This window comes from Athene noctua, chromosome 18 (genome assembly GCF_965140245.1).
Source record: "Athene noctua chromosome 18, bAthNoc1.hap1.1, whole genome shotgun sequence".
Lineage (NCBI taxonomy): Eukaryota > Metazoa > Chordata > Aves > Strigiformes > Strigidae > Athene > Athene noctua.
In genome coordinates, this window is record NC_134054.1 from 5,470,535 (window position 1) to 5,486,072 (window position 15,538).

Genomic DNA, 15,538 nt, shown 5'->3' on the forward strand with positions numbered 1-15,538 from the left:
AGCATATTTGTAAGTTACATGTGAAAAAAGGATTCTCTAACTTTTCTGAGTCTCCTAAGCCTTCTGAGAATATTTTAAAAAGGACCTCATGGTCTGGAGCTTCCCTTTGCTGCATTATATGATGCATTGTTGGATCTACATTTTGTATCTTCTCAGTGAAGCAAAGTGCCTTAATTACTACAGATCCCACTGCCCAGTGCTCAGAAAGAAGAGCTACAACATTTATGCAGAAGTAAAAGTGGAGAAAGGAAGCAGTGTTACCAGGTGCTTGAGCACAGACTGAGAAACAGCATTTCAGCCTTTGCTGTAACTAGAAAGTTACCATCAAGTGTGTGGCTGTAGACATCCTGAGGTGCAAGATGTCTGAATTTTATTCTGTTCATATATTTATATTTTTTTTAAAAACCCCAAACAAACAAAAAAACACCAACCAACCCAGAGAGAGACTTCTTTTCCTGATTAGTTGATTTAAAAATACACAGCAAATGATTGAATCTGTTGCAGGATTTAAATACTGTAATATATTCTTTGATGACAAATTAATGTGAAGAGGTTTTGGAAGTGTATTATAAATTTATTTGCATTATTTGTTACTGATACTGCTGGTATGCTTATATCTTTATGCCTAAATAGACTACAGTCTCCCATGATGCATGTCAGTTAAATGAGGTGGTTTCCACACATAGGGCTTTATGTGTTTACCTATGGATGTAGAAAGCTGAATAGAAGATAGGACAGAGAATCATAGAACAGTTTGAGTTGGAAGGGACCTTAAAGATCATCTAGTCCAACCCCCATGCTGTGGGAAGGGGCACTTTCCACTCACCCAGGATGCCCAGAGCCCCGTCCAACCTGGCCTTGAACCCTTCCAGGGAGGGGGCAGCCGCAGCTTCTCCGGGCAACCTGTGCCAGGGCCTCACCACCCTCACAGGGAAGAATTTATTCCTAATATCTAATGTAAATCTGCCCTTTTTCAGTTCAAAACCGTAACACCTTGTACTATCCTACACCCCCGATCAAGACTCCCTCTCCACCTTTCCTGTAGCCCCTTTCAGCCCTGGGAGGCCGCTCTAAGGCCTCCCCAGAGCCTTCTCTTCTCCAGCTGAACCCCCCAACTCTCTCAGCCTGTCCTCACAGGGGGTGCTCCAGCCCCTGAGCATCTTTGTGGCCTCCTCTGCTGTTGGTGCCCCCAGAGCTGGACACAGCACTGTGGGGGTGGGGGGGGGTGTCTCATGAGAGCGGAGCGGAAGGGTGCAATCCCCTCCCTCACCCTGCCAGCCACACTGCTCTGAATACAGCCCAGGACACAGTTGGCTTTCTCTGGCTGACTCACAGTCAGTTTTCCATCCACTAATCCCCCCAAGTCCTTCTCCTCAGGGCTGCTCTCAATCGATTCATCACCCAGCCTGTATTTATGCTTGGGATTGCCCTGACCCATGGGCAGGACCTTGCACTCGGCCTTATTGAACTTCATGAAAAGTCTTTGTTTAAGAGACTGGGATTGCTAAAAGTGAGCAGGTGTGGCATAACTCGTCACCTCCAGTTCAGCTTGGGGGAACATGGATTTACATCCATCTGGGATATGTCCAACAGCGCCCTTTGCACCCCTCGTTTCATGTCGCTGCACCTTTTGTTTTTGCCCTCAGGTGTGTCCTGGGAAACACTACCATCCTGGCCGAGTTTGCTGGTGAAGAAGAAGTCAACCGTTTCTTAGCACAAGGCCAGCCACTGCCGCCCACCTCCAGCTGGCAGTCCAACACTGGAACCAACCAGACGCGCCTGGGCTCCTCGAGCAGCTCTCATGGCTTGGTGCGCAACGACGCCGGCCACTGGAACACTCCCTGCCTGGGGGGCAAGGGGAGCAGCGACCTGCTGTGGGGTGGGGTGCCTCAGTACTCCAGCAGCCTTTGGGGACCCCCGAGCACCGACGACGGCAGAGTTATCGGAAGCCCGACACCTTTGAATACTCTTCTTCCGGGTGATCTTCTCAGTGGGGAGTCCATCTAGGAAACAAGAGAAACAAAATGGAAATAACAATCATCAGCACTAAAGGAAAAATAAAAATTGTAACCCTTTCCAGTCCCGGGCTTGATGAAGAATCCAGCTTTAACAGATCAGACTGGCAGCCCTTTTTTAGTACCTCTGTCCAATATCGAATATGAAACTGCAGAAGTCCTTGTGAACTGTTCATGAAACAGTATGGGCTACTTTTGGTCAGTGTCACATGCTAATGACAGGTTTTATTTTTTTCATGGCTTTTTGTTTTATGTTGTCTTTTTATGTTTGTATGGTGATTTTCAAAACAAAGTATAAAAAGCTGCTTAGAATAGGTCTATCATGAAGGGCACTTTTCAGAATTTGGGCTGGAAAGGGTTATTTTATCAACTGGGGGGGGGAAGGGGAAATGAAAGCCTATTTAAAATGAGCCTGTGACTATTATGCACATTACCAGAGGCGGACCCAGTAATCAGAAAGGGTGAAGTGTGATATTTACCATTGGTACAGAAAAGTAATGAATCTGAATGGTAATTATTGACTGTACAGGTTGAGCGGGGGGGAGGGAGGGCAGGGTTGGGGTATCTCTGTGTCCACTACTCCCATGGATCTGCCTATGCACATTACCCTTGTTTCATTACTTTTTCATGTCATTTTTTTAATCCCAAAAATATAAAAAGTAAACAAAAAACACAAAAAAAAACCACAAAAAAGAAAAAAAAAAAGGACAAAAAAAAAAAACATATCAACATGCAAATACTTGAATCCAGCAGGCCAATAACAAAATGTGAACACTTTTTAAGTCTAATTATTACACTTCCAGGTCGGCATCAGTACACAAAAAAACAGGCTCTACGAATTTTTTTTAACGTTCAGACTATATGTTTTTGTTGGAACAGATGTATGTATGTGAGTGTGCTTGTGTGTATGTGTGTGTGCGTGTATGTGTGTGCCCATGTGTGGTTTAACTAAAAGTGTGAATTTTTTCCTTTTATTCAGTATATGCTTTTTATTTGCTCATTGGTCAAATGTTTAATTGTTATTAGCTTCTAACTTTGCACTGAGTGTCCGCAGCCCTTCTTGTAGCTAATCCTATAATGTTAAAAATGAAAAAAAAAAAAAAAAAAAAAGAAACTGATAGAAGGGGCCGGCGACAATTCACGTGTAAATGTTTACTCAAGGACTCTTATCGCATTTTAAAAATTACAGTGTGTATCTCTGGAGAATAATATGTATATCTACCTTTAGCGGCTTTTTATTGTGGACTAATGCAAGAAAATTATTACCGGAGTATTGCACCATTTTTCCATTCGGAATATAAAGTTTAAAAAAAATACTCTTGTTGAACTGTGGCCATAGATAATTGTAAAGAGTTGATAGTTCCCTTGCAAGCAGGAACAGAAACAAGCACTTGGACATAGGTTTTGACTGCTTTTGGAGGAGCCAGGAGTTTTGGCTCCCACCTGTTTACAGACCTTTTTTTCTCATTCAAACTTTAAAATAAAAAAGGAATTAAAAAAAAAAAAAAAAAAAAAAAAAGACTTCCATCGTAAAGAAAACTATTTTCAGAATGAAGATATGCTACTTCAGAGCTCTGGGATTGAACAGTGTTGTTGTATTATTCTTTTCTTTGGCCATTGCTGTGTACTATTTTTGTTGTTGTTTTCCTCCTCTTCGTCAAAGTGGCGAAAACTTTGTGATCACTATCTTGCACATGGTGGAAGATGTCTCAGGAAAGCCGGGTTTCCCGAGGAGCAACTCCACACCATTTCATGTATTTTTAAAACCCAACTCCTAGCACTGAAGATATTATTAAAAAACAAAATAAAATAAAAAAAGACAGTAAGAAAGAAGAAAATACCTAATCTAATGTGTAGCAGTTACATATTTACCAAATAATGGACTCAAAAGAAATAGATGTTTGAAGAGTGCTTTATATATTAAAAAATCGCTTTATGTTTAAAAAAGATCAATGTTTTTGATTGTTTTGAAAGGAAGAAAGACAATGGAATAACATACACTTCAAGTATGTTTTAAAAATTATATGAACATTGTGCTCCCTGCCTGCTTGGATCAGGAAACTTGTGCATTACTTTTTTTTTTTTTTTTTTTTTTTTTTTTTTAAGATTAGCTTTTTAATGGTTTTATCAGATTTAAAGGGTCCTGCAAGATTGCAAATTAACAAAAGCTGGTTTTATAGAGGATCATGAACTATGCACAAACTGGGTTCAAGACTTGTTTTTTTTTCTCAAGTTTTAGTAGTGTATTTAGCTGAATAACCTTTCCTCAGAGTAATTGCATCTCATTGCCATTACACGCCTCCTACATATATATTTTATATATATATACACACGCTTATATAAAATATGTATGTGTGTATGTGCGTGTTTACATACAATTTTCCATGCTGAAGTTTAGCATTGAGTTGTAGAAAAACTCCTGATATTTTAAAATTGGGAATGAAAATTTCTGTTTAAGGGTGGGTGGGGTTTTGTTTTGGGGTTTTGGTTTTTTTGGCCTTTCCTTTTGAATTAAAGATGTCTGTAACTCTGAGATTTAAAAAAAAAAAAACAACAATTGTGGCTTTTAATGTTTATTCTCCTCATAGAATGTGATTGTTAAAGAACATGCACCGAAAGTTGCTTTCAAGAGTACGAAGATTCTTTGAAACTTAATAAATTGCAGTTTTTTCTTGGCTGTTCAAATAATGTGTACTTTTCTTTTGTGCAGGGGATACTAAAAAAATATATATATTGTTAAATCTGTTAAGGTATTTCATGGAAGAAGTTTAACTTTTTCAATATTAATGAGAATTAAGTGTACAGCCAGGCAAATCACTCCTGTAAGTGTAGTCACATGATTTGTGCTTGTTGGTGATGGCATTTTCATAAGCTTGTACCATGAACGCTTTGTGTATCGCATCCAAAAGAGTGATGCATAAAAAGCAGTAATCATTTTTTGGTTAGAATTATGTTTTTCTCATTTATTCATGTCTTTAGTTATGCAGTAGATGAGTTGTTAACACTTGGACTATTGCGAGGCTGAAGGCTCCTCTCTAGCTCTAGCATTCAGTCACCTCGTAGCCTCCCATTTTCTGGATCTGGGTGTCTCTAGTTCTACATGGCCAGTTCCACTAAATTTTATGAGATGGGCAAATAGCCCGTAAATAGGGTCGAAACACCAAAGTATTTTCATGTTTGGCCTTTCAAATTTTGAAATTAAGGAGGATATTTACAGTGGCTAACATTAGGCATAGGAGGCAAATCACAGAAGGCTCGTGGAGGGACCCAAACTTGCTCCATCTCCCTTGTCTAACGACGAGCTCCCGTTCTGCTCCTGCCTCCATCAAACCAGTTCTTCACCTCCTGGTGGCACTGGGGTGAGCCGTGCTGAAAGCGTGGTGCACAGCGGCTCTGCCCCAGGGCTCCGGTAGGTACGAGTCTGCACAGCAAAACTCATTCCACTAATTCATTTGAGAAGGAATAGAACTAACGTGAAGAACTGGGTTCAGAAAGCAGTTCAGAGCCCCATCAACCCTCCCTGCGCTGCGGCTGCAGCCCTGTGCTGTCGCGACTCTGTCAAACCTGGGCTTTTCATAAGGAAAACCCGTGGGGCGGGGGGACCCCAACAACTCTTGGGAGTTTGCAGTTTGCTGGCAGATAGGATACAGTTAAAAAGTAGGCTAAGTTCTGTTACCAAATAGCTGAAATATCCAGTCTGAAGCCTGTTCTGCTCATTTTTTTATTGATACTGCCCCAAAGTTGCACCACAGCTGTTGCCACAGTTGTTTTTTACTGTGAACTGCTTCCCCTCTCATCTCCTTTTTTTTTTTTTTTTCCCCTCAGGTGTTTATAATGAAACTCTTAGAAGAGAGTTGCCTTCCTTCTTTTCATTCCTTTTTTGTTGTTGTTGTTGGGTTTGTATTTTTTTTCCTTAGGAAGGAGGGCTTTCAGTTTCGGTGTCCCTGGGTTTTGTTTGCCTAGGCATCAAAGGCCATTATGGAGTCAGATGTTTTAGCTAACAAGAGCTTTTGTCTTCCATAAGGTTGGCAGAGATGGCTTTTTGTAAATCAGATGTGCTCTTAAAACTTAGTATCCACCCTGGTGTATTAAAGGAAATGTTGCTTTTGGCCAATATCAATCTTTTAGTGTTTGTGTTTCTCTTTTTATTTTCAGTGTCATACTCTTTCTGTGTTTTAATGCTCTCCGATATTTCTGAAATTGTAAAGATAGCTCCTGATGATAAGGATTCTCCTTATGCTCCAGAATCTTTACAAGATAACATTTTTAACAATTTGTGTTTTTCTGTATATGGCATTTACTGTATCCTCCATGGCACTTGCACTGCATGGCTCCCCTGTCTTTAGGCCAAGAGAATTTCTCTTTCCTAAGTGGTCTGAAACTGTCAAACTTCTTCTTAGTTACTTGTCTAGTTTGTGGGTGGCACTGGCAGAGCAGATCATTTTGCTATTCTGCTCCAGAAATATATTATTGTTCTTGATAATTCAATATATGATTGTGTATGTGAAGGAGCATTTTAATTAAAAAATGTATATGGATATCTGTATATGTTAAGAATTACTGGAGTTGGAGGAGTCTGGAAATGGAATGAAAAAAGCCTTTAGGATTTGGGTTATGGGCAGCTATAGTGTGGAGCATACCTGTGGTACCAGATCAAAGATTGCCATGGTGACCTGTAGGATCATCTCCTGACATTGTATATGAACTGCTGCTAAATGTCTGTTAGAGTTCACGCATTGTACAAATGACAGGTGTACTAATTGTATCACTGTATTGATGCTGAATGTACAATCTCTGCTCAAGTCCTGCATAGCCAGTTTCAGGGAAGGGGAGTTCTGAAAAATCGGATTATCGAGCTCAAACGAACTCTGTATGTAAACTGTACGGATGCCTGGTGTTCCCCGCAAAACCCCAAGGTAATCTACAGCTCCGTAAATGTCTGGAAATGTCTGTGATTCATGGTGTTCTCTCTAGCGGGATTTCGAAGGAGACCATGGGCCTGTCCACGGACCGCACAGGACGATGTTAGCTCCCTGCAGGTCTCTTGGACTGTTTCACCCAGGTCCTTGCGTTGCTTCGAAGGCGGTAACGTACCCACGAAACCTTAACGTCTATGGGAGCGGCCTAACTTTTGTCCTCTCACATTCCCCCTCGTTCCCGAGGGGTCTCTTCCAGTAATACACGCGTGCTCTTGGAATTTGGGAGAGGCACCTCCAACACTCATCCACATTGTAGCTTTCCTGAGGGAGGACGGACTACTAACGTGCCCATGTTCTAGTGGGGTTTAGGTGTCTTCCTCCAGCGGATACACCCAATCTCTCAGGTTAACTATTGCTTGCTGCAAGTTGCCAGACTCCATCCTCTAACGGCCAATCCAGCCTGTGCAAAGACAGTCAAGTTGACCATTTTAAATCCCTCGCGCTCCCACCGTTTTCTTCTCTCTAATGAAAATGTTTCATTAGAAATGAATATGACACTTTGTCCTGTGTGTGCCCCCGGTGTTTGTTTTTTACTGTCAGATGCATTGGAAACAAGTTGCTTGTAAATTTTCTCTGATGAAAACGTGGTCCCAGTGCAGTCATGATTTCAGGGTTATTAAAATGTTATAAAACACACAAAGTTGAAAGATTGCTTTGCTTTCAATAAATACTATTATTAGTAAAGGTGGCTTGCCTTGAACTAGCTGCGAGGCTGCTGACTCTTGATGAGAAATTCCCACCCCCTCACCCCCCATCTTCTAGCTGCCTGCATCTGTCCGGAGTTAATGAAATAGTTTATTGTTTTAAATGTTCGTTTTGTTCAGGGAGAGTGGACTTGACAATATTCAAAACTGTGGCAGCTTCCTCTATAATTTCCCTGTAGTTTTATCTCCTGGATCCTTTGCTGACTTCTTAATATATCTTAATTTATTCTTAATTTATACTGAAAAAATGTATTCCAGCAGACTGAAGACCTTTGTTACTGATAGTGTTGGAAAGGAGCAGATTCTCTTTGCATTTTTGCAGTAGGTCTCCTTGTTTCTGCTACAGTATTCATCATTTACAATTATTTTTTACTGTCTGTACCCCACCAGAGCAGGAAAAAAACCCAGATTTTTCATTATTTTATCTGATTTCAAGGACCCACTTTTTTTTGCCTTTTCTTTGACACTTGTCTGTCTCCTTCCCATCTCTTCTCTCCCTACAGATGGCAGGAAACTTGATAAAAGCAGAGAAGATGTTTGTTCTGCAGGTAAAGAACTGCAGCTTCTACCAGTGTGAAGTATGTAGGTTGACAACTTAGAAATATAATCCCTGTGCTCCGTGGGAGATTCAGAACAAGCATAAAGTATCTGAAATAGGGAAGAGGGGACAGACATTAGTCCCCTTAGCTAAGCAGCCCTGGCTGCTCTCTTTTCTGAGGTGATCATGCAGTCAGAAGGAGCAGCTTGTAAGGAGAGTGGTAATTAGCAAATAGCTCTGATTACCTTGCGATGCTTTTACTGCTGAATAGTTTCCGAAAACCTACCAGGAGGGGGAGAGTTGCACTTTCCCAACGTGTCCAAGTGTGCAGCATCAAAGGTAGGAGACAGGTGGTGGAAAGGCAAGCTGGTGAGGAGGGCAGAGAGCCCAGGGGCAGGGCTAGAAGGAAGCGTACAAGGATCTAGTTGATTTGAAGGTGAGTTTCATTTCTGAAATAGCTAGAAATTGCTCAAATTAAAACCAAAACAAAACAAAGCCCAACAAAAACCCAGCAAATTGGTTTTCCCTGATAGCTCTGGCTTAGTGATGGTTTTCTTTATAGCATCAATATGTAAACATAAGCACATAGCAAGGCAGTTTTAAAGCTATGTCCAACTTAACTGCATTAGTCTCATATCCTTTATTTCATATCCTTTATGCATTAGCCTCATATCCTTTATTTAGTATGCCTAATACATGTTTTGGTGCTGTCTCTCTGAACTGCTTTTTAAGCTTTTGCTGCCTTGCACAATAACCTGGATGGGAGAGTAGTTGGAAGCAGTTTTAAAATCATTTCCCCAGGGTGCTTTAGCATCTTTGAAAAATATCTTTTCCTGGGGCTTTCCTGAAACACAGCTGCAAGACATGGTGTGCTTGGGACCAGCAAAGTGACTCCAGCCTGGCACGGGGCCTCGGAGACCCCTTGGTGTTGCCTTCAAGCACAGACCATGAAAGATTAAAACTGGGGTTGATGCAGAATAAAGCTTAATACTTTGTCTCCAGCAAAACACTATTTGTTTATCATTTAGTGGAGATTAAGCATGAAGAGCTAAACCTTCATAATATGAAATTTAAGACACAGTGCAAGTCAATAAGTTTTGTTGTTGTCCCTAGATGGGGGGGCAGGAGGAATAGGGAAGGGAAGAAATATCGGAGAGTAATGAGATCCAGTACATAGGTGAGAAGTTGTGTCATCTTCTAGTACAGACACCTCCAAGTAAAGATAGTGATCTTTATCACCTTATAGTTCAAACACTGATTTTCTATCTGTTTTATAGAATCCAGGTATTCTAAGATGTTGGAGATTTACCACTGTGGGCACCATCTCTAGCTGAGAAGAAAGGGAGACTTTTCTGAAGCGAACCTAGAGGGAAATGGCTGAAGTCTCCTTTTCCACCTGAACCTTCAACAAGGCTAGGCAGCCAAATACCCCATTTTCCAAATGGGGTTATTCTTAGTGTTCTTGTCAATACAGGGCATTTAAATGGCAGTATTCCACCTGGCATAACAAGTGGTTGATGCATTCTTAAAAATGCTTTGCTGTTTTCATAGTCAGTGGTAGGACCAGAGAGGCATCAGTTGTGTGTCCGACTTCTGTCCTACATGGGACCCGAGAGAGAGGAAATACCAAGTTAGAGGATTTATCCAGTCTTTTACTCTGCATCATGGCAGAGGCCAGAAGTTCATGGTCTGCAAAACAAGGAAATCTCTTATCAGCACCTCAGCTTCTCCCCACTGGTTACAAGACTGTAACGCAAGGGACATTGGAGGCACGGGCAATGCTGGAATTTACTGCCCTGTGGTTAAGAGCCGGAGCCTTAACAGGGATGAGCAGAGAAAATCTGGGAAGCCACTGTGTAGAGTGGAGATTCCTGCTCTTTTGGAGATGCTTTGGGCCTTCCCTTAGCCAGAACAGCCAGCCTCTGCCCAGCTCCTTCCGCACGGGGAGCCAGGCCGGGTTCCCAAGGCTCGGCAGGGAGAGGCGCTGCCATTTCCCTGCTGGTGACACAACTTCATACCAGGACAACAAACCCCACGTTTCCTCTCTTTGCCCGTCTGGGCAAGCAGCCCTGTTTTATTAACGTATGAGCATTCAGGAGCTTACATTGTCTTTTCCTGAGGGCTGTCTGGATACTCAGCACTGGAAAGCAGCAGGGCACAAACTCAGGTCTCTAGGCTCCTAAAAGAGGCTTTTGATTTTGTAAAGCTTTTGTATTATATCAAGCAAAGTTCTGTACACTTGTCCCATTGGTTGAGCTGTCAATTAAAAGGCAAAGTACTGTAAATCCTCTTTGCAAATGCTTCACGTCCTGCGGTGGGCAGATCCCTGAGCTCTTGCAATCTGTTCTACCCGGACAGAAATCTGCAGTGGAGCTGCACGTCGGGTCGGTCGTAAGCGAGCCCTGGGCACCCCAAAGAGTTCACAGGAAGAGTAATACTGATGCTGAGCAGCTCTGTGCTTTCCAAGCGTGGCAGACTAACATTTTTCTCTCATATATACTGTTCCATATACTGACATTTCTTCTCAGAAAAAGCTGGACACTGCCTAGAACTCAGGCAAGTCCTTTTCTGAACCATTTGCCCGAACAGTTCTCAGTCACATGGGCATCAATCAAAGCAAGTATTAGCTGGTCTTGCCCGCATTCCCCTGTGTTTGTTATGCACCAGGTCAAAATAAAGCGCATTACTTGGGCAGCCCTGGGGAGCAGCAGTAATGCTCGTCCCGTCTGCCCCCTCCCATCTCGTCAAAAATACGGGGGCCGCCTTGAATCGCTTTTCAAACGTTCCTTGCAGTAGGAAATGGGAGAAAGCCCTTTCCTTTTACAAAATGTCCTCGGCTGTAATTCCCAGTTTCCCCCACGAGATGGTGGCAGGGAATTGCTCTGAGCGGTCAGGGCGGGGGGCAGCGCCCGGCGGGGGGGCCCTTGCCCGGGGGGGCCCTTGCCCGGGGGCTTTGACACGGTCCCGGTGGGCAGCAGGAGCTCGGTGTGTGCCACGGGAACCGCACACGCGTGGGCAAGGGGAGGCTCCGCTCCCAAAAGCGGTTTGAATTAAGCCATAGATTTTTAAAAGTTCCTTGCTTGAAAGAGATTTTACTGTATCATAGAATTCTAGAATGGTTTGGGTCCCACCCCCCTGCCCCGGGCAGGGACACCTTCCACTAGCCCAGGTTGCCCAAAGCCCCGTCCAACCTGGCCTTGAACCCTGCCAGGGAGGGGGCAGCCACAGCTTCTCTGGGCAACCTGTGCCAGGGCCTCACCCCCCTCACAGGGAAGAATTTTGTCCTTTTATCTAATCTAAATCTGCCCTCTTTCAGTTTAAAACCATTACCCCTCATCCTATCCCTGCACTCCCTGCCAAAGACTCCCTCCCCACCTTTCCTGTAGCCCCTTTCAGCCCTGGGAGGCCGCTCTAAGGTCTCCCCAGAGCCTTCTCTTCTCCAGCTGAACCCCCAACTCTCTCAGCCTGTCCTCACAGGGGGGTGCTCCAGCCCCCTGAGCATCTTTGTGGCCTCCTCTGGCTCCGCTCGAGCAGGTACGTGTCCTTCTGCTGTTGGTGCCCGCAGAGCTGGACCCAGCACTGCAGGTCAGTAAAGCTTCAGGTCGAGTTTGTGTTGTGCTGGTGAAAGAGGCTCTCTGCGTTGCTGGAAGGTCGTTACAGCTATAGAGCAAGGAGTGTTTCCCAGGGTCTACACTGCACGGAGCTGGCATAGAGCAAGCCATAGGTGAGTGAGGAAAGCAGGCGCCATGTCCTGTATATGTATTTATGAGACTGAAATCCACAGGAGGATGCAATACCGAGGATGTTCCTGAGCCCTCCACAGCCAGTGGCCAGTGTGGGGCCAGCTGAACCCCGGCCACTGCTGGGCCGGGCTGGGAGAGCCCTAATGGGACTCATGTGATGTGAGGGCAGCAGGTTTGCTCTTTCCAGAGCACTTAGCAGGTCGGCTTGTTTTCCCCGGTGCTGAGCCTCGCTTAGCAAAAGGCCCTAAAGACAAATACAGCTAATTATATCCTCAAAGAGTAAGTGCCACTTTTCGTTTTAAAATGGTTTGCTTTCTCGTTCGGTGTCCTTGGTTTAAGTGTTTGTGCCACAGCTTTACATCAATCAAGACCGGAGCAAACTGCAGCAGCCAGCACCAATTAGGCACATCAGGGGCTCGCAGCTGATGCCCCCCCCGCGGGCCAGCGCGGCTGTCACTGGTGTGCAGCTCTCGCAGGCAGCATCTTCATTCTCCCTGATTGTTTGTGTACACAAATTAAGCAGGAGCATCTCGCAGTAGTTTGATGGGATGTGCTACATGATGTGGAACAGAACAGGAGGGATCACACGGAGCCCTTCTCCGGGGGGTGACGTGTGCGAGCGCGGGGACAGGGCTGGCGTCTGCTCTGGAGGTGAGTCTGGAGTAAAATGGTCCAACTGAGGGAAGGGGGAGGCAGAGGGGAAAGGAAAGAGTTGCAGTGGAAAGACATTCAGAATCTTTCCGGTGTTTTGGGGATGGAAAGAGCAGCCCCTGGTTCTGCACGTTCAGTGCAATGTTTTTTGTAGAAAAGCAGCACCAGATACCTCAGCACCAGTCAGGGCAGCACTAAAGGTGTGTGTCCTGGCACAGACCTCACTGCTTCTGAGGGGCTGTGATTTTACAGAGCTGCCCTGGGAAGGGAGAGTGGCCTGTCCCTGGTCACCCCCATGTCCTGGTCCCACTGTCATGCCCAGCAGAACATCTCTTTTCCCTGGACATGACAGCCCAACCTCTGAAAAACCAACTCAAGCCACAGCTAATGGACTAACAGGACCAGTGCAATGAAACCTCTCCAGTCCCAGAGATGGGATGGGGAGAGCAAGCGCTGCTGCTGCCTGGAATGCCACTCTGGGGACAGCCGTGTCCTGCTTTCCTGCCTGTGTGTGGCTCACTGAGGACAGAGGCTTTTCCCCAGACCCTGTGCCCAGGGGTGTTGCAGCAGCCCCCAGCACACCGCTAACGAGAAGACAGCTCTTCAGCCCCCCAGGCCATGGTCACAGGCATCCTTCCCTCTACCTGCTGCATCTCCTGCCTGCTGGGGGGCTTCAAGCAGCTGCTCTGGGGGTGAGAGCCCCTTCATCAGCTGTTCCCTGACCCAAAGAGAAGTGTCCAGGATGTAAGTGCCCAGAGTTACCTTTAACTCCTCTGTCCCCACAGCTCTGCTGGGGACAACTGAGCACTTCAGGGCAGAGCTGAGCCGGGGCGGACCCGGATGGCTTTTTGCATGGATCCTGCTCTCCCCAGGCTTTCCCCTCAAGCTCCAGCTGCCCTTTCCTCCTGCGAGGGGAAGCAGAAGGAAGGGTAAATTTTGCTCCTCTCATTGGGCATGTGCCTGCAGGATGTTTGCAGGGCCAGCTCTAGCCAACCTTTGTGTGCACGGTTCTGTTTATCACATGCTCCGTCTGCTCTTGCCTGCGGTTCCCCAGGCTCGGCTTCCCACGCTGCGCTATGTGGTTGGTGTTCAGTGGCTGCGACTGGTGTTTGGGAAAGAAAAGCCTTTTACCTGTTGCCACTTGTTGAAAGAAAATGAGCTGCAGGTGTTTAAGTTCTTCACCACATCACACTGTACAGCAACGCACAGAAGTACCACGCCAGCTCTCACCCTCAGCAGGGCTTTAGCACCCCTGTGTGACCCAGCTGCCCTGGGAGTACCCGCAGCTGCATTTTTCTGATAAATCAGAGGCTGAACATAGGTTGACACACACATCTCAGGCCATGGGACATAGGACCTGCCTGGTTTTAACCTCACTCAGCACATTTGCAGTGGGGTCACATCTTGCCCTACTCTGTTGCAAGAGGAGCACTGCGTGAGCCCCAGCATGGGCAGAAAATGGGGACTGGCTCACACTGCCTCGCAGGACAGCCCTGTGTGACAGGCACCGGGGGCTCTTACCACACTGCTTTATTCACATTTTGTTATTACAGCTATGCTACAACCTTTCTGCAGCAAAACATGGTGTCTTGTAGGGTGGCAGGCTCCTGGCTGCTCTCCCTTGCCCTTCATCCTGCACATAGCCATGGGCAGAAGGTATCTGAGGAGGGTCTTGGCCTGCCAGAATCCCTTCATGACCAAAGCTTGCTAACTCCAGTGTTCAAGGGAGGCAGATGTTTGTAACCCCGGCTCAGCAGTCCCGTGCAACAGAATTTCATGAGAGTGGCCAAAAAACCCCACCCCAAAACAAAACCCACAATGCCCCAGAGGGGGGTTTTGCGGGTTAGGGGAAGAAGGGCTGGGGAGCGCTGCCCTCCATCCCTGCAGCATCCCTGCCCACCACCCCCGGGCCCCTTCCCGGTGTGGCCGGGGGGAGCGGGGCTGCTGCGGCCCGGGGGGGGTGACCCTGCCCACAGGTAGAGCCGGGAGCCCTCGGTAAGGGGCTGTACAAGGCAGCCAGGCGTTGGGGGTGTGCCATGTGCTGCTGGGGCAGCCCAATGGCTCCACTCATTGCTGGAGCCCAGGACTGCAGGGGCACCCGCAGGTGGGTGCACCAGGAGGGTCCCCGCAGCTCCAGACTCTCAATTTCTGCAGCTTTAGCATCTCGATCTCTGCCTCTGTTGCAGCTCCAGCATCTCTGCCCCAGCGGCTGCTGCACCCTGCAGGTCTTGGGCTGGGGCTGGCTGGGAGTGGGGTCCTGGAGCACCCGGGGGTTATTGCTCTGCCCGGGGAAGCCAGTGGTGGGCAGGGGAGGCCTCTCCCCACGGCAGCTCAGGACACGCCAGGCATAAGGAGCTGCTTCCAGTCTGTACGGAGGATCAAAACAATCAGGGCACGCTGTGCAGGAGGGGGCTGGCAGGCAGCCTTGCTCATCCCAGCTTCCACTTTACACTGCAAAGAGGTTTTCTTCTGCTTTTAGCTTAATGCTGTAAACCAAAAAGTCTTGTGATCCTAATTCTAGCCTAACCCTGCTCCAAAGCGTAATTAATAAAACCCTCTCTGCAGGTTATGAAACTCCTGCAGGGCTGGCTAATTAGTGTGAGATTGGGTCATCAAGGCAGGACCCACTGTCCCGGCCGGGAGGTGCCTCACCACAACCAGGCCACAGAATCACAGAATCATCTGGGTTGGAAAAGACCTTGAGGATCCTCCAGCCCAACCATTAACCCCACTCTGACCGTTCCCAACTCCACCAGACCCTCAGCCTGGCTCAGCCCGACTCTTCAACCCCTCCAGGGATGGGGACTCCCCCCTGCCCTGGGCAGCCCATTCCAACGCCCAACAGCCCCTTCTGCACAGAAATCCTTCCTCAGAGCCAGCCTGACCCTGCCCTGGGCAGCTTGAGGCC

The 15,538-nt window shown here is 46.5% G+C and overlaps 1 protein-coding gene across 6 annotated transcripts in view; it reads left to right on the plus strand.

Annotated features, from left to right (window-relative positions):
• Positions 1-3,274, plus strand: part of TNRC6C (trinucleotide repeat containing adaptor 6C) — a 109,820-nt gene extending 106,546 nt beyond the window's left edge. For all 6 annotated transcript variants that reach the window (XM_074922299.1, XM_074922294.1, XM_074922296.1 and 3 more), the window contains one exon: positions 1,647-3,274. In XM_074922299.1, the coding sequence (XP_074778400.1) occupies positions 1,647-2,007 (361 nt within the window). In that variant the 3' untranslated portion in view covers positions 2,008-3,274. The remainder of the gene's footprint in view (positions 1-1,646) is intronic.
• The last annotated feature ends 12,264 nt before the right edge of the window (positions 3,275-15,538 follow it).